Source organism: Solea solea, chromosome 12, assembly GCF_958295425.1.
Source record: "Solea solea chromosome 12, fSolSol10.1, whole genome shotgun sequence".
Classification (NCBI taxonomy): Eukaryota; Metazoa; Chordata; class Actinopteri; order Pleuronectiformes; family Soleidae; genus Solea; species Solea solea.
The window spans coordinates 27,571,577-27,598,944 of NC_081145.1; the positions used below are offsets into that span (position 1 = coordinate 27,571,577).

A 27,368-nucleotide genomic window follows, 5' to 3' on the forward strand; every position below is an offset into this window, starting at 1 on the left:
TTGCTTTAAATGGACACATTATCCAATTACTGATTTTATTCTGATTAAGACAATCTGATTAATGTTCTCTTTGATTGTTTCAGCCTGGTTAATGTCAGAATGACAGTGTTCACATAGTATTGGTCTCTATGTATGTATCTGATTACTGGCATTATTCAGATTATATTTCCAGTAGTTACCAAAAGAATATTCCATATTCCTGTTCACATGTTACAGAGCATAATCTTTACATGGAAACCAGTAATACGACTATTTACCTTATTCTGAATAAGACCATTGTTCAGATTATGAATCTATAACCCAAATAAGGTTAAATAGGTTAGAATGGTGTTTTCCACAGCAGTGGACATAGTCAGATTATGTAAGCAAGAAAAGGGACAGACTATTATTAATCTATAACCTTATTTGGGTCAATCAGATTATCCTGTTTACATGGTGGTGTCTTAATCAGACTGGTTTATTAATCTGGTTTATATCAGATTATTGCTGTCCATGTAAACAAAGTCGCTAAACTGAAATGAGCCAAAGTGACGACGTCAGTCCCGCGAGTTATAATGTATGGATGTGTAAAGAAAAACAAAGGTTTGATCCAGATTTTGGAGGATTTTCATTATTCTGTGAGTAACTCTCTGTTCTGTCATATTCATAATATGTTTTATGTCTGTGGTTTTTCTGTTTATAGAATTATTGATTACTTTCAAAAAGAAAAGTGATAATTCTGTTTGGGTATTGTTTTACAGTGGGATTGTATGAGGTATTGCACAATCTCACAAACAATCTCCAGTACCAAACTCCATAGAGAAAAGCAGCGTTTTTAGCTCGCCGGCACACAGCTGCTGGTCTACTGTTGTGTTTTGTAACGGTGTGTCAGTGAGGAAAATCTGTGCAAAGAATTCCAGAGAATTTACAATACAACATGTTTTTTTACTGACAGACACAAGCAGCAGTGAATGAAACGACTCCTGTGTGCCGCGATGTCAAATCGACGATTTTCACTATGGGCTTTGGTGTCGGGAGAGCGAGCGAGTGAGAGCGGCCTACAGAGTGACACAAATTTGAGTTTTCAGTCAGAAAAGGCCGTCTCACAGCGAGCTGAATATTGACTGAAAGCGTCTTAGATTTAGCTGGAAGTGCCTCAAGTTAAAAACAAGAGCAGATTTGTGTATCCATGTACATCCATGGAAGATAGTTTGCATGAAACAATATTTTTATGAAGAAAAATCATCAATTTATTGCTGTAGTTAAAGAATAATAACAACATATACTGATGTTATTCGTAGGTGTGGCTCCAGGTTTGCTTCCACAGCAACTCGAGCAAGACTCGGAGATGCACGCCGAAGCTCCGGCTGAGGACTCAACAGCGTCAGGTGGCGCCAAAGGTCAGTGTGTGGCTCCTGTGTTTCAGATTTTAACCCAAAATATAAGAAGTGTGTTGAGGTTCAAAGGCCAGAGTACAGTGTTTATGTCTTTCTACAAAGGATTAATAATTATTTAATAGATTTCATTCTCATTTTCTCTGAGTGAGTTACTTGTGTGACTCAAGTTCTCTGAGTAGCATGGAGCATGTGTTACATACATTCAGCCTGTGTGGGGCGCTGTTGGTGAAGTTGCTCATGTTGAATGTAATGAAATAATAAAAGTTTATTTAAGTCACTTTTACAGCAATATGTGCAAACTTAAAAATACATAACAGTAATAATAATAATAATAATAATATCAAGTGAATTCTAAACATTTTTCACAACTAACAAATGATCTTATCTGAAAGTTAAATTTAACTTTTTAAATCCAAATGTTAAAATCTACATGTTTATCTAAAACATTTTTTAATCATTTTGTAGCATTTTACATTTAAAACTGAAGTTATGTTAAAATCTACATTGTATCAAAACATTTTAAATCATTTTTTATTTTAATCTAAATATTAAAAAAACGTTACAATCTACACAATGTCTAAATTGTTTAAATCTACGTGTTGTATCAACATTTTTAAATCAGATTTTTTTGTTACGTATAAAATGTTTAAATCCAAATTTCTGAAATCAAAACCTTAAAATCTGAAATGTAATCTGATTAATCTGTTTATCTATCTGGAAAAGGAGCCAGAACAAAGTTTAGCGTCATTTCTTTTTTTAAACATAGATTATGTACATTTGCAAATATTGCTTTAAATTGGACTAAAAGTGATGTAACTTGCACCTTTTTTTTTTTTTTGTCATTGTTTGGAGTTAAATGTTAATTTCAGTGTGAGTAATTTGAGTTACAAACAGCGCCCCCATGTGTCTCATCTCTGTAGATCACAGCTACGTCAAATCCAATCATCGGTGGAGGAAGAAGATTCGAGCAAGTGAGTGTCTCCGATTTTTAATTTTAATAATCTTTTTAGTAGAATTTTTGTTCAACAAACTGCGGTGTGCGTTTAATCTATGTTGTAATGCTATATCTATAACACCAGTGGTCAGGGTTGTTCTCTTGAAAGCCTATTAAAACATGAGAATGTTTAATTTTTTATTGTTCGTTGTTCTGATGTTATAAAATATAAAATATGTTGTACGTACGTCAAAATATTGTCATCAAAATGTCAAAATCTACATTATTTATATATTTTTTTTAAATAAATGTCCACATTTTGTTGTTGTTTTTACAGCAGTCCATAACTGTTAGTATATCAATGAAATGATGAAGATTTTTTTTTTTAACTTTCTGTTCATATTTTAATGGTAATGTTGTTTATTTTGTACTTTGAATGCTATATTATTATAAATGATGTATTATGTATAAATGTACATTATGTTGATCTAACGTGGTTTGTGTTGTGTCTGTATCTACAGCCTTCCCTCTGATGTTCATCAAACCCTTCCACAGGAGTCGTCCTGTGGACAGAGACGGACCGGAGACCGTACCCGAAGCCGACTTTGAGGAGATCACGGCAGCAGAGATGGAAGCTGTAAATCAAATATGGATATTTAAGAGTGACTGCTTTGCAATGCAGAGCAATGACAACGAATTGCTCGTTGATTCAACAAAAATGCTACTTTGTTGAAATACTCTGTTGAATTTTCTTACAAGTGAACTTTCTCGGACACTGATTCTGGGTTTTTTTCTCTCATGCGATGGATTCAAGTTGTCAGCAGATTCTCAGCTTTGCCCCGAGAGAAGTGAAAAGAGAGCTGAAGAGAACCCGGCGGCGTCGCCTCCAAAGACGCGTCTGAAGATTTCTCTGGCTCAGAAGGAGAAGCTGTTAAACTGGGACGTCGGCGTCGCAGCAGAGGGAACTGAGCAGACGACGCAGCAACATAAAAACCAGGTGGAGTTTTCAACCATTTTTATTAACGCTGTTGTTTCTGTGGAGGAGGAGAATAACACTTTTTTTTTTTCCCTCCTGCTCTCTGATGTTTTATCAGGGATCAGCAGAGACAGATAAGCCTCACGCAGACTCCAGACAAACTCCGGCCTCTTCTCATTCAGCGTTCCAGCTCATAGCCAACGCCTTCAGGAGAACATTTAGTGTGACCAGTGCATCCAGCGGCGCCAACACTGCAGTCAGAATGTAAAAAACACCCGTTCCCTTTAAATACAGCACATTATAAGTATGTCTAAACTAAACTTTCATTTTGAATGTCTTCACCAGGAGACCCAAACGTGACGTCCTCCACAGACAGAGACCCAGGTCAGAGGGAACGTTCAGCCTCACCTCCCTCTTCAGCACCGCGGCTCCGCACAGAGGCGAGGAGGCGTGTAAAGAGCGCTGGGCGTCTGTAGGGGGCGACGCGTGGGGGGCCGGACGGGACCTGCCCTCTCTGCTGCAGCAGGTGTCGCTGAAGAACCGCAGGGACTCTGGAGGCGTGTTCAGTGACGACATGGGCTCTCTGCCGCGCAGGAGGCTCGACCTGTTCTCCTCCCTGAGGCTGAGGAAGAGGGAGGTGTCGGAGAGCGAGGGGAAGGAGCCGGACGCCCAGAAGGAAATCAGGACACTTCTCACCAACCTCAGGAACAAAGGTGAGAGCACTGTGACTGTAGAAGGTTTGGAAAGCCAAGTACGTCCAACTATGACCACGATTGGGTCACAGAGGTGTTTTATGTTTTTTATGTGCTGATGTGCAAAATGGCGGCTAAATTCTAAATGGCTGACTTCCTGTTGGGTGAAGTTCATCTCCGTAGACGTGTTTAGATTCGGTTTCTTTTGTCTTGTATGAAGTTTCGAGCCGATCGGTCCATGTTCGGCGAAACTCTCCCCAAATTCCCATGGTTGCCGTGGCCACGCCCCTTTGAATCTGCAAACCCTTTTTATAGCTTCTCATCTTTGATGTGTTGAATACAAATTGACGCCCCCTTTTTTTGCGTTGCTATGATTAACTTGGCTCAGACGAGTTTGTTCATTTGCGAGAATGTGCAAATCGCCCCCAAAATGGACACCAAATTCAAAATGGCAGACTTCCTGTTGCGTTGACACCATGGTGCCAATGGACTTTTCTGTTTGTCTCGGGCAGTGACATGTTTTCACCAAGTTTCGTGAAATTTGGCGTAACTTAGTTTTGGATTTGTCCTACTGGGTTTTAGCCATTTTGCAAGTGTTTAACATGTCGTGAACTTTCCGTTTTTAGCCTCCAGTCAACAAAATGTGGAATCGCCTTCATCCAGCGACGATGAAAATGAAAACCTGCCGTACACTCAGAAGGTTTGTGCGTCACATGCCCGGTGAATGAATGAATGAATGAATGAATGAATGAAAGAACGTATGTAAGAACGTATGTTCACACGTGTTCTTCTGAAACATCCTCATCTCGTCTCTCCCGTCCCAGCTGTGTCCAGAGAGACAGAGGAGGAAGCAGGAGAAGACGGTGGCCCAGCAGACCAAAAGAGACCAACTGAAGAGACTCCACAGAGCTCAGGTACTGGTTTCTAACACCACACCAAAGTCCGGAGAGGAAACCTGGGTTTTGAGCTCACGGGGACACAGGAGCTGCTGGTCCACTGCTGCCTCATGTGGCCAGTTTGTGTCACTGAGGTGAATCTGAACGCAGGGTTGTGGAATGCTGAAGTCACTGATGGAGGCAGCAGTGGATCAACAGTGATGTTAAAATGATTGATTGAGATTTTTCTGGCTCGGAGGATCAGGTGAATCCTGCTGGCAGCCATGTTGTCACCGCGACCGCGTCAGAGATGAACTCATGTCCACTGTAAAAATCATACGCTCGTGTCCACAGGTGATCCAGAGGCAACTGGAGGAGGTGGGGGAGAAGCAGAGAGACGTGGAGGAGAGAGGAGTGACGATAGAGAAGGTCATCAGGGGGGAAACCGGTACGTGGACGTCACAGAGCCGCCGTCGCCATGACACCTGCGGCCCTGGCTTCATTCATCCTCTTCTTCTCTCTTCTCTCTCTCCTTTTACTGCTCTGCTGTGCCTGTGTTTCTAAGGCCATTTAGAGGGAAAAGCACTGCGTTGTGATCTTGATCTGGTTAAAAGCTCTTCATATGCAGTTAATGGCTGCACACACACACACACACACACACACACACACACACACACACACACACACACACACACACACACACACACACACACACACACTCCTCTTTTTTGAACCGTACAGGCCTTTGTTTGTTTGCCAGTGAACACTGAGGGCTTGTCAGGCTGACACAGAACAGACGTCCTTTCCTGTGTGCGTTACATAATTGACATGAAACTGAAATGCTTTTGTTCATTCTTCTTCTCCGTCCTGCTCCTTCTCCCTCTCTCCTTTCCTGCTTTCATTCATCCTTCCCTATCTCCTCCCTTTCCCGTCCCAGAATCCTCGTCCCTCGACAGCGACGAGGCCCAGCTCTATCAGTCCTGGTTCAGACTCGTGCTGGAGAAGAACAGGCTGGCGCGCTACGAGTCTGAGCTCATGATCTTGTGAGTACCTGACGCTCTGCGGGAACCCTTGTTGTAATTCACCCTGCTCCCCACTAGAGGTCACTCAAACGTCCCTGATCAAACAACCCCTCTCTTCCGTAGCGCCCAAGAGCTTGAACTGGAGGACGCTCAGAGTCGCCTGCAGCAGGAGCTCCGGTGCAGGATGGCGACAGACGGTGAGAGATGGACACGTTTGATACAGAGACATGAGACATGTGACTTTAAAGGGACAGTTCAGGTTTTTGTGCCATTGCGGTTCACGTGAAATCTACACCAGCTTGTCTCCAATATCTTATAAGATATATATAAGATATGTTTGCCACTTTATCTCACTGGTTAACAGCGAGACTGAAGTTTCTTCTCTCCTGCACCAAATCCCATCGAGAAAATCAGTGATTTGTAGCTCAGGAGGACACAGGAGCTGCTGGTTAGCCGCTGCCTCGTTTGGTGTCATTTGTGCCACTGAGGTAAATATGAGAGAAGATTTTCAAACACCAAAGATGCACAGTGACGTAATTCAACTACCTGTTGGAGGCAGCAGTGGGTCGACAAACCCCCCCACTCTCTGTGGGATTTGGTGCAGGGTGTCCACATGTGACACCAGGCTTAAGTTTCCAGGCAGAAATGGCTGAGATATTGTCGACTGAAGCTGCTCTAGATGTTAATGTGTGTTACTTTAGTCTCTTTAAAGCGAGGTGAGGTCCATTGTATCTTCAACTCTCCCCCTTTTCTGTGTAAAAAATGTAGTATTTATTGTTTTTTTTGTCTTAAAGTGTGTGATTCAACCTTAACTTTCCCTTTAATAAGTGCATTCTGGGGCCACGTGGTGGAGGTAGTGGTTAGCACTGTTGCCTCACAGCAGGAAGGACACCAGTTCGAATCCCGGTTCGACTGAGGGCCTTCCTGTGTGGTTAAAATGGACACTCCATTGATCTTGCTTTTTTTACTCCAGACACAAAGAAGAGCGCCTCGGAGCTCCAGCAGGAGCAGGAGATCCTGACGGAGATCATGAGGACGGTGGAGAAGCGAGACACGCTGGTCTCCCTGCTGGAGGAGCAGAGACTGAAGGAGAGGGACGAGGACAGGGACCTGGAGAGTCTGGTCCTCTCCAAGGGCTACGAGCTCCACTGGGCCCAGTCGGACGACAGCTGGGGGGCGGAGGACGCTGCGGTGTGAGCGGGGACGGAAACCATTTGTTTTAAAAGCAACAGGACGCAGTTTTTTATCAGAAATAAATGTCCCTCACGGTCTTCAGGCTCGTCGATGCTGCCTTTACATACGCAAGGAAATGTGTCCGACGCTGTAACCATCACTGCCATCCTTTCTTTTCACATGGTTGTTAAGCAATACATCCACTAGAGGGTGGCGGTGTGAGAAGTTCTAGAAATTAACCTCCTCAAAGTGTTGAAGTGCTAAATTTCTGCGACACAGAATTCTGTATTCCATTTTACTACAGTTTATAATAAGCGCGGGAATGGCATCGTAATATGATACGCAATACATGGTCCACAATACCACTAATATCGCGATACAGCGATTCTGTGACAATCAATATATTGTGAGACAGAGCATCGCTTAACGTAGCTTTTCCTTCTTCATCAGCCAGGTAACTTCCGGTCAAGTTCATTTGAGCAGCGCCACCGTGAGGAGACATGAAGTAGTGAAACCGGCAGGGACTAAACTACCGATATTTGCCCTGGTGTATTGTTAACGTATTGCGCGATTAAGGACAACGGCAGCGACATATCACCAAATCAAGTGTGAAGAATCGGCGCGTTGTGACAATTGTGACACGCGCGATCGTAGCGGATCATTGCACGAGTGAAAATCATCGATCATAGGAAAAAGTGGCAAAAGTTGTGTTGTTGCGCTCGATTAAATGTCTCCCTCGTGTCCTCTGCTCATCTCACTGCAACTTCAGCCCCCATGATCTCTATGGGTACTACAACTATGTTTCATCCGTTTCCTCGTTAAATTTACAGTATTTAAGAATTTAACATCAGTAAACCCGATTTCTTTTAAATATGTGCGAAAATGTGGCTACAAACTCTAACGGAGGCTGTTTCGGGGAGTTTGGGGCAAGGGTTTTTGACAGGAAGTAGAACTTTGCACATTTGTACAAAACAAATTGGGATTCTGGTAGTGACGGGAAGTGCGACTACACTCCTTGTCGGCGACTACGGTGGCATCCACATACCAGAATGGATTATAAACACTTTTTCGCAACGACTCTTGGCCGCCACCAAGCAAAGTCCCCGCCCCTTAAGTACGAATAAAACCCACATAATATCGTAAATTATTTTTTTATTTTAAGTGCGATTATAGGCTCGTACATCATCAAATATGCAGAGTATATTCCATTTATTTGCCGCCAATAAAACCTCACAATATTACACACTGGACCTTTAAGGTCATGTGTAAACATAAACCAAACCTGCTGTGTCAGCGTTTTTACCTTCACTGGATGTTTTCATTGTTTGTGTCATTTCTTTACAGAGTTCTGCTTTATTTGTGTGTGTGTGTGTGTGTGTGTGTGTGTGTGTGTAACTCACAGTCTTGTCACTTTGTAGCTGTTTTTCGTGTCGTTATATATTTGATTTTTTTTCACCTTGTTCTGGAACAATTAAGAGTTCAGTTGTATTTACACGTGGACACTAAACGGACACTGAGGAAATGTGGTTCTATCAGCTTTTTTTTAACACGTGTCTGGTGTCTGTGACGTCACTTTTCTGCTGCGTCATGGTCAGAAATATGACGACTCACAGGTTTCCTTTAACTTTAACTACTGTCATGTTCAACTGTGAGTGTGTTTACAAGAGTCTTAATCCTGCGGAAAAAGGAATATTAACATGTTGAAATGTGATACTTTGATGATGAAACATTAACAAAACACTAATTTATATTTCATGATTTAAAAGAAATGTGATTTTTTTTCCTCTTTGTATTTTGGTTTTATCCTGCTTCAGATGGTTTGAATTTTATTTAAAAAAAATCTTTAATAAAAATGAATTTAACACTTTTTATAACATTTAAAATGCCTGCTGGTTTTTTATGAGCCCCCCTCATTCAGCTTTTATTTTGAAAGATATAAAACTAAACCAGTGCACAATAACACTTTATATTTTGGAAATTGTGTCATCATTTGGGTATTAACAGTGATCGATGCAATGTTTGCAATGCAGAAAATATGTGGATTTAATATATTTTTTAAATTTGAAAAAGTAAGTTAAGAAAAATGAATAAAATATGTTAAATATGTATTGCAAATAGGGAGAAATGGCAAAAATATGAGTAGAAAACTGCACAGTAAAAATGTGATATCTGAAAATGTGTAAAATATAAAAAGTGTAAATAAAAACATATGCAGCTTAAAACTATATATATATATTAAATTATAAAAAAGTAAATCCAAAAAACCCCCAATACATTAAATGGCCAATATATAAATAAAACTCAATATGTATTTTAATAAGTAAAAACTACACCAAACAAAATACAGGACAGCTACAATTACATCATAACTAAATATAAAATAACATTTGACATAAATTTACACAGAAAAAATTTAAAAATTAAAGCTGAATTACAGGAGAATAAAAGTAGAATAAATAAACAGAATAACTACATTTAAAAATCAAATCACTGAGTAAATTAGGATTTTATTTTTGATTTTCACTAATCTCACTGGTGGGGGCGGGGCCATGTCGGTATGATGGGCGTGGCTTGTCACCAAAACTTCGGGAGAAATGTCTGGAATTCCGTTTCCGCTTTAGGGAGTGGACTGTGATTTTCCTCTCTTTTTTTACTTGACTTTTCCTCCGGTGTTGTCTTCTCCGTGGACACTTTCTAGTGGATTAACCGGATTATATCTCGACCCTGTGGACCATGGCCTCCTCGCCGCAGAAGTCTCCGTCTTCCCCTAAATCCCCGACGCCCAAATCCCCGTCATCCAGGAAGAAGGACGACTCTTTCCTGGGAAAACTTGGCGGAACTTTGGCGAGAAGGAAAAAAGCGAAAGAAGGTGACGAAAAAACCCGGGAGAACAACAACAAGAAGGAACACGTTTAAAAACAACAAAGTAAACGTTAAGTAAAGTGCGACGTTTCCACTCAGTTCTCATAGATAAACATTGAACTTTTCAGTTAAACGTCACGTAGCGCAGGGACAACAACAATCCACGCAAAATTTAACATTTCGAAACTTTTTCTAGATTAAAATTAAGATTAACACTCAAATAGTGTTTGTGTAGCTGCGTCAGTGTCCATGTAAGGTATGAAATCCGCTCAATCCTCAGAGGAATGACGAGTAAACACACACTGACCCAACCATCACACTCCTCCTCCTCACACACACACACACACACACACACACACACTAACTCTTCTTCACCACAGTAATCCCATTACAGAGCAGACTAAAACAATTGTCAGGTTTTCTGTCTCCAATGTCTGAATCAAACTCCTGATCTTAATCTGGCCAATCAGATGCTGTGTTTACATGCATTACAGTATTGGACTACAGTAATCTGATTAGTAATCTGATTGTTGACCAGGTTGAAACAGTAGTCAGATTAAGATACTGTCATGTGGACATACAGACACTAATGTCTGAATCAAACTTCTGACCTTAATCTGGTCAGACATCAGGGTTTACATGGATTACAATAGTGGACTACAGTAATCTGATTATTGGCCAAAATAAAAACAGTAGTCGGATTAAGATACTGTCATGTAGACACACAGACACTAATGTCTGAGTCAAGCTTCTGATTTATGCCTCATGCAATGTCAGAGGCTGTGTTTACATGGATTACAGTAGTGGACTACAGTAATCTGATTATTGACCAGGCTTAAACAGAATAATAATCAAATCAAATCACTGAATTATAACCAGAATAGGATCAGCATTTAGATTTTGACAATAGTGTACACGTGTCCACATGACAGAGTCTTATTCCAACAGTTGTTTTACTCTGATCAGTAATCAGATTAGAATAGTCCATGTATATCAGTCACTGACGAACCAGATAACATCAGTAGCTGGATTTAGACATGGGTGTCTGTGTCCATGTGACAGTGTCTTAATCTGACTACTGTTTTAATCTGGTCAATAATCAGATTACTGGAGTCGTTGGGAACACAGTCACTAGGGTTAACCAGCTAACCCTTAATCTGCTAACCAGAATGAAATCAGTCTTTGGAGTCAGACACCAGTGTCCATGACAGGATTGTCTTTGAACCGGGTCAGTAATCAGATTACTGGATTACGGTCATTGACAACATTATTTATACCAGCCTTTTTCAAACTGTGGGGCGGGCCCCCCTGGGGGGGCGTAGAGACTTTCCGGGGGGGTGCAAGTTCTGTTTTTTTTTTTTAAGTCCTAACTAAAGTTTAGCAGGCGGAACTTTTGGTCTCGCTGTGACCCGGACTCATTTTAGTTAAAGGACCACAACCAAATCTACACTGGTGACAAGGTTTGGATAATAGAGAAGTTTCAGAAACTAACAACAAGCCAACGTCAGCCGAACAGAACAATGATATCTTAATGATTCACGACGACCAAAACCCAAGACGAGAAAATGTGCCGACACGTTTCTCAGTCTTGGATTCACGGCGACTGTTGTAGGAGATTAAGAAAAACCACTCCGTGTGTTGTGTCTCAAAACACTGGCAGGGGACAGGGGGACAGCATTTGTATTTTTAAAACAAAAAAATGTTATTTGCACAGCAAACTATTGATATTGGTAAAGTATTCTTTGTTATCCAAATGTATTTATTGTTTAAAAATGACACTATTATAGTTATAATTGCACGTTTGCTTTCTCAGGAAGCAATATTGAGATTATTTGGATCGCTAAAGCAAAAATGTTATTTGCACAACAAATTATTGAAAGAAAAGTGAAACATTTCTTCTAATATTGACTGAATAAATGTTATACTTGACACATTGTTACAACTTCGTGAGAGGGCCCCGGGAAATGTCTTCCTCCAAAGGGGGGCCCAACAGAAAAAGTTTGAGAACCACTGATTTAGACTAACCTGGTCGATACTCAGATTACTGTAATCCATTATTGTAGTCCTTGTAGATACAGTCACTGGCGAATAACCACAATAGGATCAACATTCAGATTTTGACAATAAAAACTGTTTTTAATCTGATCAGTAATCAGATTAGTGTAGACTACTAACCAGACTGAGAACAGTGTTGTGTATGGATTTAGACACAAGTCTCCATGACGGTTTTATTCCGACTACTGTTTTAATCTGGTCAATAATCAGATTACGGCAGTCCACATAATCAGACTACTGCTTTACAAATGGCCTTAATTTCTTCATCATTTTTTTAACACAGCCTGTGAACGTGAGCGTCAAAGGTCAGCTTTTATCGCGGGACGAGAGAAAAGGTCTCGTTGAGTCGTTGGATGATTGCGTTGTTGTCATTCAGGACACTGTTGCTGCACAGCTGAGCCCCCCCAACACCAACCAACCTACACCCCCCCCCCCCCCCTTGTCGTCTTTATGTCGTCTTTGTCCGCGCAATCACATCATATCCATGCTGGCTGGTGTCACACACACACACACACACACACAGTGAGTGGAGTGTGTGTGTGTGTGTGTGTGTGTGTGTGTGTGTGTGTGTGTGTGTGTGATTGGATGGAAAACCCTGTCCCCGCTCTCTCGCTCTCTCGCTCTCTCGCTCTCTCGCTCTGCTGTTGATCGTTGATTAAATTTAAGTCCCTGTGACGTCCGTGACCGTCACATATGCCCGAGTAATGACAGAATTAGAGAGGGGGAGAAAAGGGAAAGGTGATGAGAAGCACATAAAACAGCAGGCGTGTTTTATATATAATATATGTATGTATATATATCTATATCTATATATATATCTATACAGTATATATATTTTATGCTGCATTAAAACAGAGAAAATGTGATCATATTTGCATGAGGGCGAGGGTTTGATGCCGCTGTGAGCTCAGTTCTGCAGGGGGGAGTTAAGCTGGTCCCGGTGACCGGGAGACGATGCTGGAGACTGGGGGGACGTAGACGGGACAGACATGGGCTGCGGAGCGCTCTGTCCTCCAGGTAGGAAGGACACACATCATCAGCAGCAGCAGCAGCAGCAGCAGCATCAGGATGTTATTTTCCTTCTGTCTCTTACCGTACGTACGTACAGTCAGGGTTGTGAGTGAGAGGCACAAACGTGTCCCGTATTTCATGGATGGACGGCGTGTTGTTGTTTTTATGACACTAGCTGGCAGCCGTGAGGAGAGGGAGGGAGGGAGGGAGGGAGGGAGGGAGGGCGGGAGGGCGGACACTGAGGACACTTGTGATTCTTATTCGCTTTTATATCGACAGCACAATCTGGACTCTCCAATAAACGGGTGTCACGGTTCTCCAAATGCTCGACTCTGGGTCTGCCATTTTTAGACTTTAGTCTAGTTCTAGTTCTAGTCTAGGATTGTTGGTTTTATGTCGTGATAACTCATTTATTTATCTTTTATTCCGCTTTTTATTGTCTTCATCAGGGTGTCCAAAGGGGTTTTTTTTGGTCCCTTTATTTTTTTTAACAGTAAAAGTGTCAAGAGTCAAGAGCGCGAGGTTCCAAACAAGAATCTAGAGCCCCCTTTTTCAATTATGGTCCCATCTCGCCTCGCCTCGGCACGCCACGGTTTAGGTTAGTTTTCCACTACAAAATAGTACCTCCTCCTCAACGTGGGCGGAGTCATCACTGCGCGGCTGCATGAAACTGACGTGACTTTCGTTTTTACACAAACACACAAACGAGTGACGCGTGGCTTGTAAAGCAGTTGTTTTCAGTGGAGCGAGATTTTAGTAGTTGCAAAAACCCACGTTGTTAGGATTAACTTGAGTCTTTTGAACTGATCAGTTCGCCGTTGTTCGGCTTTGATTCTTGTGTCGGACGTCCAGGTGCTATGCTAGTGGGAACGCATTGGAAAAACACCAAAAACACCAGACTGTGACCAAATGAACTCCCATTTATCGGGAGTTCACATAGTTGATGTCGCTATGGCGATCGTACAGCTCTACACAGTTACAAGTACCACGCACAACTCTCTGACATCGTTTCATAATCCACAGCTACACACACACGCGCACTCTGTGATTGAGAGATATCATTGATATTCAGCTGTATTTCCATGGAAATCCGATTGTTTTAGCCAGAGATTATGATACAATACGTCCTTTACCAACTATATTTCAGCTCCTGTTAATTCCCATGAAAAATGTCCACTTTCCACACCGACCTGAGTCTGATGGAGTCACTGCGATTATAAAAGTAAGGGGAAAAGTGAGGAGGTTGTTGTTGTTAAAATAAAACCCGAGAGAAACAGCGGTGATGTCAGTTAATTTACAGCACGACAAGTGGAAGGTGTGTGTGCGCGCGCGCGCGTGTGTGCGTGCGTGCGCGTGTGTGTGTGCGTGCGCGCGCGTGTGTGTGTGTGTGTGTGTGTGTGTAGACATGCTGCACTTGAGTGGATGGTGTTGATTAAGAGGATGTTGTTCCAGTGAAGGCAGAGAAATGTACAGGATGTTCACTCCATGAACTCGACAGACACAGACACACACACACACACACCTGTACGCACACACACACACACACACACACAGCCTCCTCAGGTATCTGACACACTCAGCTGTTTGACACGCTGGGCTTCTCTCAGACCTGCTGAGAACCAGGAAGTGACACCAGTTGCTCATGTGATGTCAAGCGGCTGCTGCTGCTGCTGCTGATGATGATGATGATGATGAAGATGATGATGGTGGTGGTTATTTTTACCTTCAGATCACTGTCAGTCTGTCTCTGTCTCAGCCGATCGGTCTCCTGGCTTCATTTGACCCTGTGATTATTTACGACCTCCTGATTTTACTGAATTGATTCTGATTCACAAGCTTTTGCGATTCCATTGTGTAACAATTTATTTTCGAGGTATTTTTCAGTCTCTTTAATGACGATTTGGTGATTGGTAAAGCGACTTCTCAAACATGACCATTTCATAAATGTTTGGTTTTGGTGTAAAAACACATGAAAAACCATATTTCTGAACGTGTCTGACGTTTCTTTCTCGCAGTGTCCGAGCTTCAAGAAGAAGGAATTAACGCCATCAACCTTCCTCTCAGCCCCTCCCACTATGAGCTGGACCCCGAGGACACGCTGCTGGGTAAACAGACACTCACTCACAGTCACATTGTCATTTTAAAACCAGAGACAAACATGCAGCTAATTTAAAAGACAATAATAACCAAAAAAAGAAAATTCAACTTAATTTTAATTTATTTGTATAGCGCCGAATCACAACATACATTATCTCACGGCTCTGTTCATGGACAACATTATAGAGAGGAGAGAATCCCATCCATCACAAGGACACACATGGAGACAAGCTTTCCTTTAATCCCCACATCTGCATGTTTTTGGACTTTGGGAGGAAACCGGAGAACCTGGAGAAACCCCACACACACTGGGAGAACATGCAAACTCCATGCAGAAAGACCCGTGTTCCGACCGGATCACGGACCCGGGTCTTCTTGCTGCCAGTTTGACACGGCTGTGATTCTCTGAATAAACAGTTGAAAGGAGCTGAATAAATCATTGTTTAACGTGTCTCTGTTCCGTCCATTAGAGGAGAATGAAGTGCGGACTATGGTGGACCCAAACTCCAAGAGCGACCGCAAACTACAGGAGCTCATGAAGGTGATGTTTCGATGTTTAATAATTACTGTGGAGGAGTGTGAAACTATGGGTTAATGTTGTAATGTCAGTGAAAATTATCGCAATTTAACTTGAACACATTTTGTTGTTCACATCAGGTGCTGATCGACTGGATCAACGACGTCCTGGTGGGAGAGAGGATCATCGTGAAGGATCTGGCTGAAGATATGTACGACGGTCAGGTTCTGCAGAAGCTCTTTGGTGAGGAACTCAACGACAAACTAACAAACCATAAGAATAACAAGTAAGTAGGTGTTTGTCTAGTTTACATGAACCTGAGTTTGTGTGTTTGTCGTGCCCTAGAAAAGCTGGAAGGTGAGAAACTGAACGTGGCCGAGGTGACGCAGTCGGAGATCGCCCAGAAACAGAAGCTGCAGACGGTATTGGAGAGGATCAACGACTCGCTCAAACTCTCCACCAGGAACATCCGCTGGAACGTGGACTGTAAGTAAACACCGTCCTGCACTAGGCAGGGTTCCGCCCAGGAAAATCCTCGTTAGCTCGCGAGCTGCAGAATCCAAACTCAAAATCCAGAGTCGGTGGGCAGGCTTGACTTGGGGTTAAGCTTTTCTTTGAAAAATTAACAAATAGCAGCACTGAAGTTATTCCTAAAAAAAAGATGTGTTTGGAGTTTTGCCGACCAGATACAGGCTTTTATCTGAACGACCATTTGTTGGCTTAATGGAATCTCTCCATCAAAATTTTCCACAAAAGTGTTATCTTCAACAAATCGATAAAAAAAACTTTAAAAAAAAAAATACCATCAGTCATCAATTAAATTTAGTACCCTCTTAAGACATCAAGGACAAAAATGTCCACTTCCAGAAAACTACTATAAATACTTTACAAATTCATATCTTAAAGAACTCAAAACGACATTTTGAGGATTTTAACCCTTCGGATGCCAGTTTGATTACTTGATATTACTGTTGTTATTTACGAAGAAACACAGAAAACAAAACACACCATATGCGGAACACTTCCCCATGGACTGTTTTCTGTTGCTCTGACCACGTCACCTTCTTCAGTTGCTCCGATTGGTTGTAGCGCTATCCTATTATGTGCGGAGGGAATTTGAAAGACAACCGTTTTTTTTGCCCCTCGGATTGAGCCCTGCCAATTGCCAATTGTGTTCCCAGACCAAGCATCTTGATGTACCTCTGGTTTGCCAGGCTAGTTGTTTGCCCCTTTTCTGCCACAACGTTGGTGCAACTCTCTCGTTGGATTTAGCAAGCTCGCATAAGCTCTGTCGTTGTCTTCTGAGCATATGTGATTAGAGCACAAAGAGGGGTATGTGCATAGGGGCGAGATGGCAGTTTGATTGATGCATCACGATCCAATGAATTCGTTTGGACCGTTCAGTTTGATCGGACGGTGTTTTTACAGGCATTTTTCATTTTTGTGACGATGCATTCATTAATTGGTTAAACACTCGGGTGGTGAAGAGGATTTTAAGCATGACAGAAAATAAAGGCTCCAGAAAACCTTTAAGAGAAGATTAATGGTGACAGTGTGGACGAGGCTTTAACGAGTCTTTAGCCTTCAGGCGCTCTTAAATGTTTGTCCGTGTAGAACTCTTTGTAGCAGATGCGATGGCCGCGTAAGAGAGAGTGCGCTGCGGTAATTGATTTTTCTTTTGTTTGGCGTCTACTTTCATGCAACATCTTTGGATCCGTACTTTTTTTTTAAAAAGAGGCCTTCAGCACACGAAGGAGATAATTCATTTACTGTCACCTCGAGGCTCCATCAAAGGCCTGCGTAAGGCTCTTAATTGATCATCCAGAGATAATAAAAAAACGTACTTGTATGAGTGAGTGAACCACAGACATGATGGACTAAAGCTTTACTTTGGTGAGTTTTGCCTTTTATTTGGGCTCACAATGTCGCCACTTAAAAAGTTTTCAATCCAAATTCCTGAGAGACTTCATATAGAAGATATCCTTCCATCATCTACCGCTTTATCCTCCACCAGAGGGTCGCGGGGGGGGGGCTGTGCCAATCTCAGCTGACATCAGGCGATAGGCGGGGTACACCCTGGACAGTTCGCCAGTCCATCACAGGGCCATATAGAAGATATGTGACTGGTAAAATATCTGGCAAATTCAAATCTGGACGTATTTTCGATCATCAGTTAATCAGTTTGTTTTAAGTCGTTTCTTTGCTTCATAGGAGAACGGAATTGTTAAAACTGTAATGGACAAAATAAGACATTTGAGAACATTTTTCCAGCATTTTCTGTAATTTTATGGACCAAACAATTACTTTATTAACCAAGAAAATAACAAGATGGATCGAAATAACTTCATTTAATGTCAGCACAATCTTAAGATGAACTAAACTTCCATCATTGTATAAAAATGTCATGATGCCATTTCTTTCTCTTCTCTAGCCGTTCATGCCAAGAGTATTGTTGCCATCCTGCACCTGCTGGTGGCGCTGTCCCAGCACTTCAGAGCACCAATCAGATTGCCCGACCACGTCTCTATTCAAGTCGTGGTTGTTCAGGTGAGTGAGACGTGGTCTTTGTTAGCTCTGCCGTGTTGATTTGATGAACAGAAACTGCTGTGGTGACTTATTTAAAAACCTGACACATATTAAGTGGGATGTTTCTCTTCTCCCTTTGTCTCTTTCAGAAACGAGAGGGCATCCTTCAGTCCAGACAGATTCAAGAGGAAATCACTGGTAACACAGAGTAAGTACTTCATCAGTCAAAAAATAAAATTAATAATTCATGTAAAATTGTTATCCTCAACCAAATCTATCTATTTTTTTCCTCAGGCATCAGTTAAATTTACTACCCTCTTAAGTCATTAAGGACAAAAATGTCCACTTCCAGAAAACTACTCTAAAAACTTTCCAAATTCATATTTTTTCTGTATGAATCTCTTAAAGAACTTCAGCGCTGCTCAAAACCAACAAACATTCAATAATTTCAAGGATTAATTAACCCTTCTAATCTCTGTTTGATTACTTCATATAAACACACAACATTAGTACCCTTATTTTACATGTAACAAACGTTGGGTGGCTATTTTTAAATCTTGTATGAATAAATTGTCAAAATATCTGCCAAAATATTGACTTTTATACATTATTATTTTTGAGATTTAAAATGTACCACCCTCTTAAGTCATTATCTGTTGTGTTTCAATCGCAGATCGTGATGGCAGCTTCAAAACTGACTATTTAAATCTGAACTCTTTGTTATTGTGGCTGTGAGGCTGTCCTGCAGCCTGACAGCAGAAACCAGGGAGATAACAGCGGGCCAACACACACACACACATACATACATAAGACAGACATACAAGTACATACAAACACAAATGTCATTATTTGTGTTATGGGACACAGCTTTTCTTCTTAGGGCACTGCATTGACAGCCTAAACAAAGTCCCGAACCTTAACCTTAAGGTTCTGAATCATTAGGACCAGGTCCTTAGCCACTATGAGGACTGCACTGGTCCTGACAAGGTCAGTGTTTATGATAGAAAGGGTCCTGAAGAGGCAACAAATACAAGAACACACACACATGGTCACAGTGGAAATGCGGTTATTACCACACCAACAGGAACTCTGCCCAGACTCGCCTGCCTCTGCCATCCTGGATTACCCCATGATCATGCATGAAGTGTGTGTGTGTGTGTGTGTGTGTGTGTGTGTGTGTGTGTGTGCCATTTCTTGCTGGCCTGCCCACTGTGATATCACTTCCTCTGGGACACGTGCATGTCCTGCGTTCGCCGTGTTCTCCAAAAAAAACAAACCACCTCACCCCGTCCAACAACATCAGCGTCCAAAGTGTGGACATTGTAATAATGGAGGACAGTGTCGTGTTGACATTGTTACATTATGTCTCAGTATGTGCTCATTGTGTATCCGTGCCGCTGCTGATTTGAATACACAACGTGCGATTGTGTTTGTGTGTGTTAATCAAATTATACGATGCCCACATTGTCCTGTTATTGTGTGTGTGTTTTTTAATCCATTCATTCTCTACATTCCTCTGTGATTGACCTGGAAACTCTCCGCCCATTATTCTTCTTCTGTAAATATTCAAGTGTGAAATTGTCAATAAATGTCCTCTGACGCCATTTTTTCCCCCTCTCCTCTTTTCCAAAGGGCGTTCTCTGGGAGACACGGTAAGTTCCTTTTTCTTGTGTCTTTTTTTATGTTAATTTGGTATATGTCACTGATTTTTCAAATTTTGGAAGCTTCCAGCCACATTTATCTTTATCTTCCAACCAACCAATGTTTTTTCAAAAGGGTCTGCCTGTTTAAAGCTGTAGTACGTTGCTTTGAAAAGTGTGTTTGCAAACCCTGTGTTTTTAAGTCTCTACCTATGATACAATTTTCAAACAATAAGCGTTTCCAACAATGGTACCTGGAACTTTTTGTCAAACAACTGACATTTTCCTGTAGACCACCTTTCTCCTGCATTTAAAGCAGGGTGTTTACCTTTAGCCGGATTTATTGAAAAAGAAAAAGCAGTTTTTCAAACAAAAGTACCTGGAACTTTTTGTCAAATAACTAACATTTTCCTGTAGACCACTGTTCTCATGCGTTTCAGGCAGGGCATGTACTTGTAGCACAATAAAAAAAAAAGAAAGTGCCCTTTCAACCCCCAAGTCGTTCAGCTGTTTCTTGTCCCTGCCCGCCCCTGTGCTGCTTCCGTATACACACAAAAGCTCCCTCAAACAGATCAGAGTGTTTTACCTGACAGGAAAGTCACATACTGCTGCTTTAACACGGGTCATTTTCTTGTCTTTTTCTTTTTAACAAATAATTGATTTCTTTTAATTTATTGTCCACAGAGCGCGACGCCTTCGACACACTGTTTGACCACGCTCCGGATAAACTCAACGTCGTCAAAAAGGTAGCACAGACTTTGCATGTCTGCCATCTTCACAGAGAGAGAGAGAGAGAGATGACATGAGCTGATTTTGTGCCAGAATCCTCCTCAGGGGGAGGGTTTTATTTGAGGACACAAATGTCAGTCTGGATTATGTTTCTGGGTTGTTTCTTCCAAACCTTATCATAAAATTTACACAGATTGTATGAATTATCCAAGTGAGAATAAAGCAGGAAATGTTTAATGCGTGACTGGGTGAGAGTTTTGGTTTCTGCTCACCCCAGGGTCCACGCCCCACCCTGTTTTCCCCCCAAAAAAACAAGATTTTTAAAACTTTTACTTGTATTTGCTCTGTTTGTGATAATGCTGTGATACTGTGTGTACATTTGGTTTTTTTTCAATTATTTTTGTATATTTTCTCAGACATTGATCACATTTGTGAACAAACACCTAAACAAGCTGAACCTGGAGGTGACGGAATTGGACACACAGGTAACACACACATTGGTTTCTGACCTCACAGTACATAGCATTGACATACATTCATTTTCTGAAGACTTCCTCTAACCTTAACCATAACTAGTACTGGTACTAATCCTAATCCTGACTCTAACCCTAACCTATAGCTGTGACCTCTGCCTAAGTTTAAAAACATGTCTTCACTTTCAAATGTAATAATTTACATTATGGGGACTTGATTTTTGTCCCCATAGAGCAAGTCAAGTCTCCATAATGTGTGAACAGATTTAGGTCCCCACAACATAGGGAATACCAAGCACACACACACGCAAAGTTTCCTTAAGGGTAAATAAAGATGGTGGCCGCCTGAAGTATTGGTCATAAGCCCCTCCCCCTCCTAGCTATAGTTTCTCTCTGTTTTGTAAGTAGTTCTCATCACACTGGGGTGTCTTCATGTGCGATTATTTACATTTTGATGAGTTAAAGACGTGTGAAATATCCTGATTTTACAGCTGATTTGTGATTGGTCATCAGCAGATGGCTCCACCCACCTGTGTACGAGATATTTTGGGAGATAAAAAGGAGCCTCTTCTAAATTTACAGTCCTAACTCCTGTAAAAAAAAATCACACCGTACGCTGACGATTCACCGCTGTTCATTGACGTTTGCAGGCTTCATTGATTATAGATCACTGTTGATTAAAGCGGGGTTCCCACAAGTCCTTGAAATCCTTGTGTAAGATTGTGAATTTAAAATTTCATTTTCAAGGCCCTTGAAAATCTTTGAAAATTGCCCTAAATATACATAGATCATTGAACGTGCTTGAATTTTGTGCCAGACAGAAGTGAAGTTGATAATTTGATATTTCGACGCCACCTACTGTTTCATGCCCCGCATTGCCTGATGTACGTCGACGAGGCCTACGCAGGACAAACGTCAAAAGTCATAATCACTAGCGGTGTTGTGACTGTCTCTCACTGTCTTTCTCTCCGCCTTTGCATCTTAAGCTGTGTCAGCACATTTAGGTTTTGAATTTCAGGGAAATTGGTCCTGGAAAGTCCTTGAATTTGTTAACTGATAACTGCAAAACATGGTGTTTTGAGTATTGACAGTTGTTGTTTGTGTCAGTTTGCAGATGGTGTTTACCTGGTGTTGCTGATGGGGCTGCTGGAAGGATACTTTGTGCCTCTCTACAACTTCTTCCTCACACCGGAGAATTTCGACCAGAAGGTAAAAAAAAGAGTGATAATTAATTTTTCCTGTTAGCGAGACGACGAGGACGATGAGGCTTTTTTTTCTGTCCATATTCAGTCGTTTTTCCTGCTGCGTTCAAAGGTCATTCTGTCTCTGTTAATGAAAGAGCAACAGTTTTAACTCGTTTAATTAAAACGAAGGATTCCGCCGCTGTACGGAGGCACGCATAGAAATTAGCTTGAACACAAAACATCCCTGAACATGCCGGAGGATTCTCTCTTTTCTTTGCTTCTTGATTTGATTAAGAAATAGAAATGTAATCAAAAATGACCGTGAGGATTATATTTGACAACGACCATTTCAATCAAACCTTTTTTCCTTTTCTTTCTTTACTGTTGGTAGGTTTTTTATTAACCCTGACCCCACAAAATTTAGCATTACTCATTCAGACTACTCGACAGTTAAATTTGAGTCTCTCAGTGTTTCTTGGAAGTGTTTTTCCAACTCTCTCCTCTCTGGCGACAAAGATGCTGAAAATGCACTCTGATACGCTGAAATTACCGTAATAACCACATGTCTCCTCTCGGTTTGGTAGTCGTCATAGCACGTCACATGACCACGTCACGGCTGTGTGAAACGCTGCGTCTGTCGCGTCGCGTCATGTGCGTCTATCACTCTGCGTCTAACCGCAGACACAGACACCAAACCAAGCCCTGTTTTTTATTTATTTCTTATTTACTTACGGTATTACTGTGGTACCTTCACGGCCACCAGGGGGCTGTCGCAGCCCACAACACATTTTACCTGCTGCATCTAACTGTTTTATTAACACAAACACTCGTTATTTATTTATTTTCAAACCCAGTTCACTGCAGCACTGCAGAAATAGAAAATACAAAGATTGGTGGAGACTTATTTCATTTTCCTCCACCATGAGAGTCTAACATTTGTCATTGTCAGTGAATAAAGAGACAAACTAAAGGCTTTTCTTTACAAAGAACCTTTTCATTGCTGCATTTCTTTTCTCACTATTGTGGATTTGAAGTCAGTAATGGCTTCATTATATTTATATTTACATACATATATATATATATATATATATATATATATATATATATATATATATATATACTGTGTGTATATATATATATATATAAATATAATGAAGCCACCAATATATATATATATATATATATATATATATATATATATATATATATCTTTATATCTTTATATCTTTCCACTCTTTTCTTTGGACACATTAATGTGACTCATCCTGTCCTTGAGTTGTAATAAAAGGCTAGTTCAGGAGGTTTTTTGTGAGGGAACCATCTTTAAATGGGGGCGGGACTAGTTAAGCTTTGCTTCTCCCGCATTCCCTTTCGGTTATGTATATTGTGTGAACTGCACTGTTATGTGATGAGTGATCTAAATGTCATGACTGAAATAAATAAATAAATAAATAAATAAATGGAAAAATCCAGAGTTACAGACATTCTGGGTCTATTTTCGCACAATAACGAGTTCATATTTTGTGTCACAATCGCGTCATTTGGGTGTTTGGGTTTTTTTTTTTAAGAAAGTTTGTGTTTTGCGATTTCGACTGAAAGTGGCAACGGCAAACACTCTCTCAGTGGACACTAGCAGAGGATTTTCATATTCCAATAGGAGTGGGAATCTTTCAGTGCCTCACGATTACGATTCAATTATAAAACAAGAAAGCATTGAAGTGAATTGTGTTTTCTGCTGTTTTAAGAATATCTATTTCTAAAGGTTTCAAGACACACTCCTTAAATCAATACTCTGCTCTCTCACAGTTTGATAAATGCCACTCGTTTCCCCCTCGGGAACCGCCGAGTGCGCGGCCGTCTCTCCTCCGTGCAGTATTATGGTATGGCATTCTGAGCAGGCGATCTGTGGAGACACCTCAGAAGCCTTTTGTGTGGATTCTTTGGCCAGCAGCTCCTGCCAAGCAGAGCAGGGCATCGGTGTTACAATATACACACAACTACACACACACAACTACACACAGACACACACACACACACACAGACATAATGCTGAGAGTCCTGGCTCAGGAGAACAGGCATCAGCCTCACAGCATCTGTAATCTCATACTGAACAGGGAAACACTGAAGTGGCTTAGGGGCTCAGAGAGTGTGTGTGTGTGTGTGTGTCCAGGTATTACTAATGTTGTGGGGACCTGAACCTGTTTACTCAGTCACATTATAGGGACTTGTTTCCTTGTGGGGACAAAAAGCAAGTCCCCATAACGTAAATGACTACATTTTAAGGTGAAGATATGTTTTAAGGTTAGGGTTAGGATTAGGATTAGGATTAGGCCAGTAGTAATTGTAATTAAGGTTAGAGGAAATGAGGAAATGAATGTAAGTCAATGCAATGTCCTCTCAAGTCATGAATGTCGAACGTGTGTGTGTGTGTGTGTGTGTGTGTGTGTGTGGGCCAAGAGGCCCATGTATTGGCGCTTTTCCACTATACAGTTCCAGCACGGCTCGACTCCACACAGTTTGGTATGGACTATAGTACCTCCTCAATGTGGGCGGAGTTATCATAGCACGGCTGCATGAAACTGCCGCGATGTCGTCTCATGCTGTGTTCACACTGGACACGATTATTGCGTCTTCTATCGAGGCTCTGGCTGCCCTGACACAGGCACAAGTGTCTCTTGCGCCACCTTAGTTTCCCTGAAGCTCCACTTTTGTCACTTCACTGCCCCAGGGAGCTCCAGGGGTCCCAGCCCACTCCTCTACCCGAGTCAGGGACTCCCCTGCCCTGACAAAAGTGTCCCATGCACCACCTAAGTCTCCATGGAGCTCCACTCTGACTCATCATGTTCACCATAAATGTTTCAGATCCACTCTGTGTTCTAACAGTCTAACAACTCCATCTTCTCTTTGACGTCGTCATCAGTGTCAGAATCACTTTCTCGGTGTCGGGGTTTTTTGGGAGTGATGGTGGGGACATGTTTCCGTGGATAAGTGAGGGATGGGAGTGTTTGTGCAGCTGCTGGAGGCTTATGTTCTTACACTGCAGAGCTGCTTCGTGTTTGCCGACACAGGAAGCTGTGGTAACAGCACTGAGTGTGGGATTCGGCAACGTTCTGTCTGTGTGTGTCTGTGTGTGTGTGTGTGTGTGTGTGTGTGTGTGTGTGTGTGTGTGTGTTTGCAGTGATTGAATGTACGTACAGTAGTGTTGGCGTCTCCTTTAGAAGCTTCCTTGTGTCCTTACAGGCTTTTCCCCTCCTCTCTCCTCAGGTCCACAACGTGTCCTTCTCCTTTGAGCTGATGCAGGATGGAGGTCTGGAGAGACCAAAGCCCCGACCAGAAGGTAGGACACACGCTCATGCTAAGGCTGCTTCAGTTGTTTGCTGTTTATTGTCGAATATCAATCAAATTTAAAGTAAAACAAATAAAACATAAGCCAACAATGTTCTGTGATGATCAGTTAAAAGGACTTAAAAATCCTACTTTTAGTTTCAAATTCTACTTATAATTCCAAATCCCAGAGAGTGTCGTCACTGAAGAGTTGACGTCCGAGAGTGCGACGTCCGACACAAGAATCAAACTGATTCTGTGACTGATGCCGAGTGGAGTGGAGTGGAGTATTATCTGTGTAGTGGAAAAGTGGGTCCTCTTTAACCATTTGTGTTTGTTTTACAGACATCGTGAACTGTGACCTCAAGTCCACCCTGCGCGTCCTCTACAACCTCTTCACCAGGTACAGGAACGTCGACTGAGCGTCACACGTTAGCAGGAGGAACCACTTGCTTAAGACGAACTTAATACTTACATATTTTGTTTTGGTTTTTTTATCTGAGCGCATGCGTCACAATATTCCACGATATTTTTAGCTCTTATTCGTAAACTCGGCATTTTGCTACGCAGTCTTGCAGGAGTCTAAACAAAATGGCTGAAATTATTGTTAAATCGAGTCTTATTATTATTTTTATTATTATTATTATTCCTAATTTTACATCCCTCGAGAGATTTTCGATGATCAATACTTTGACTGTTTACCTGTATTTATTGTTCATTTTGACACCGCTCCCTGTTCTTGTACCTTTATTTAAACCGATCAGTTCCGCGATACATGAACATTTGTGTTCGTGCACTCGTCGCTCCTCTTAAAGTTACATTTTTTTCCTTTTGAATGTGCGGAGGAACATTTGAAAATGATGTGGAACTTTATTGCCAAAAAAAAACAAAAAAACCTTGATTTACGTTATATAACTGCGATAATTGTAAAATTCTTCTTTGAATTCCTAAAACTACGAACAACTGTTTGTATCGCAGATGGGATACGTCTTGTAAGTGAATATTATAAGTGAAGAAAAGTTTTTAAATCCTGACATCACAAAATGATCAGAAAAATCAGCAGGCGCCCCCTTGTGGCACGTCAAAATAAATCACTAAGTCTGTTTGTTAGTGAACAACTAACACAAAATATTATTGATGTCCTGTATTTTTTCTTGTCGTCACGTTAACGTTAAATTCTTTCTTTTTATCACGATTTAACCCCAAATATGGTCACGGCATCATGTCATATATATGATTACATCACATGAAGCTGTCAATCATGACGTCGTTTCACGTGGGACGATGCCAAACCCCTAACGATGCCTAACCCTAACCCAAAAAAAAACGAACCCAACTTTGATTCACGATCTAGAACTGCGACAATTGTAAAATTCTTCTTTGAATTCGTAAAATAGCTCCAAAACTACTTGTATTGCAAATGGGATACAAGTGAATATTATAAGTGGAAAAAAAAAAACAAGAAAAGAATCGTAAAAACTACAACGTTTTTTAAATTCTGACGTCACGGAAACAAACAAATAGCATTTTTCTCGCCAAACGTGAAATATTAAATATTATTGATTTCCTGTATTTTTGTCTTGTCGTCACGTTAACGTTAAATTCACCACGATCGGTTTATTTCAAGTTCTTTTTATCACGATGTAACAAAACATGAAATGCTAATATAAAATGAGAGGGACCATTCCTGAAATACTTTGTTTTTGGCTTTGACATGGAGAACGCAGGGTTTTTAGCCACTAGAGGGCGATCCAGGTGTTTTGATTTCACTTTATTCTTCGTCTGTGTTTTTTTATGTGCATTCTACGATTTTGACCAAAGCATAATATTTAATATTAACGCTGTAAAATAAACTTTTCCACATTTCTATTATTTTAACTTTTGTCATATTTTAAAACTGCG

General features: G+C 41.2%; 2 protein-coding genes across 6 annotated transcripts in view; both read left to right on the plus strand.

Annotated features, from left to right (window-relative positions):
* mical2b (microtubule associated monooxygenase, calponin and LIM domain containing 2b) overlaps window positions 1–8,931 on the plus strand; it is a 49,362-nt gene extending 40,431 nt beyond the window's left edge. For all 5 annotated transcript variants that reach the window (XM_058646572.1, XM_058646576.1, XM_058646577.1 and 2 more), the window contains 12 exons: window positions 1,281–1,379; window positions 2,297–2,347; window positions 2,832–2,947; window positions 3,125–3,307; window positions 3,405–3,550; window positions 3,632–3,999; window positions 4,605–4,678; window positions 4,803–4,892; window positions 5,208–5,301; window positions 5,791–5,896; window positions 5,999–6,072; window positions 6,849–8,931. In XM_058646572.1, the coding sequence (XP_058502555.1) occupies window positions 1,281–1,379; window positions 2,297–2,347; window positions 2,832–2,947; window positions 3,125–3,307; window positions 3,405–3,550; window positions 3,632–3,999; window positions 4,605–4,678; window positions 4,803–4,892; window positions 5,208–5,301; window positions 5,791–5,896; window positions 5,999–6,072; window positions 6,849–7,072 (1,625 nt within the window). In that variant the 3' untranslated portion in view covers window positions 7,073–8,931. The remainder of the gene's footprint in view (window positions 1–1,280; window positions 1,380–2,296; window positions 2,348–2,831; window positions 2,948–3,124; window positions 3,308–3,404; window positions 3,551–3,631; window positions 4,000–4,604; window positions 4,679–4,802; window positions 4,893–5,207; window positions 5,302–5,790; window positions 5,897–5,998; window positions 6,073–6,848) is intronic.
* Window positions 8,932–9,640: 709 nt separating this feature from the next.
* parvaa (parvin, alpha a) lies at window positions 9,641–26,600 on the plus strand. Its single transcript, XM_058645998.1, has 13 exons — window positions 9,641–9,917; window positions 14,992–15,081; window positions 15,544–15,614; window positions 15,731–15,833; window positions 15,936–16,076; window positions 18,022–18,137; window positions 18,266–18,324; window positions 19,749–19,768; window positions 20,441–20,502; window positions 20,902–20,970; window positions 22,066–22,167; window positions 25,407–25,479; window positions 25,812–26,600. The coding sequence occupies exons 1-13, from the start codon at window positions 9,782–9,784 to the stop codon at window positions 25,886–25,888; spliced, it is 1,119 nt and encodes a 372-aa protein (XP_058501981.1). The 5' UTR covers window positions 9,641–9,781; the 3' UTR covers window positions 25,889–26,600.
* The last annotated feature ends 768 nt before the right edge of the window (window positions 26,601–27,368 follow it).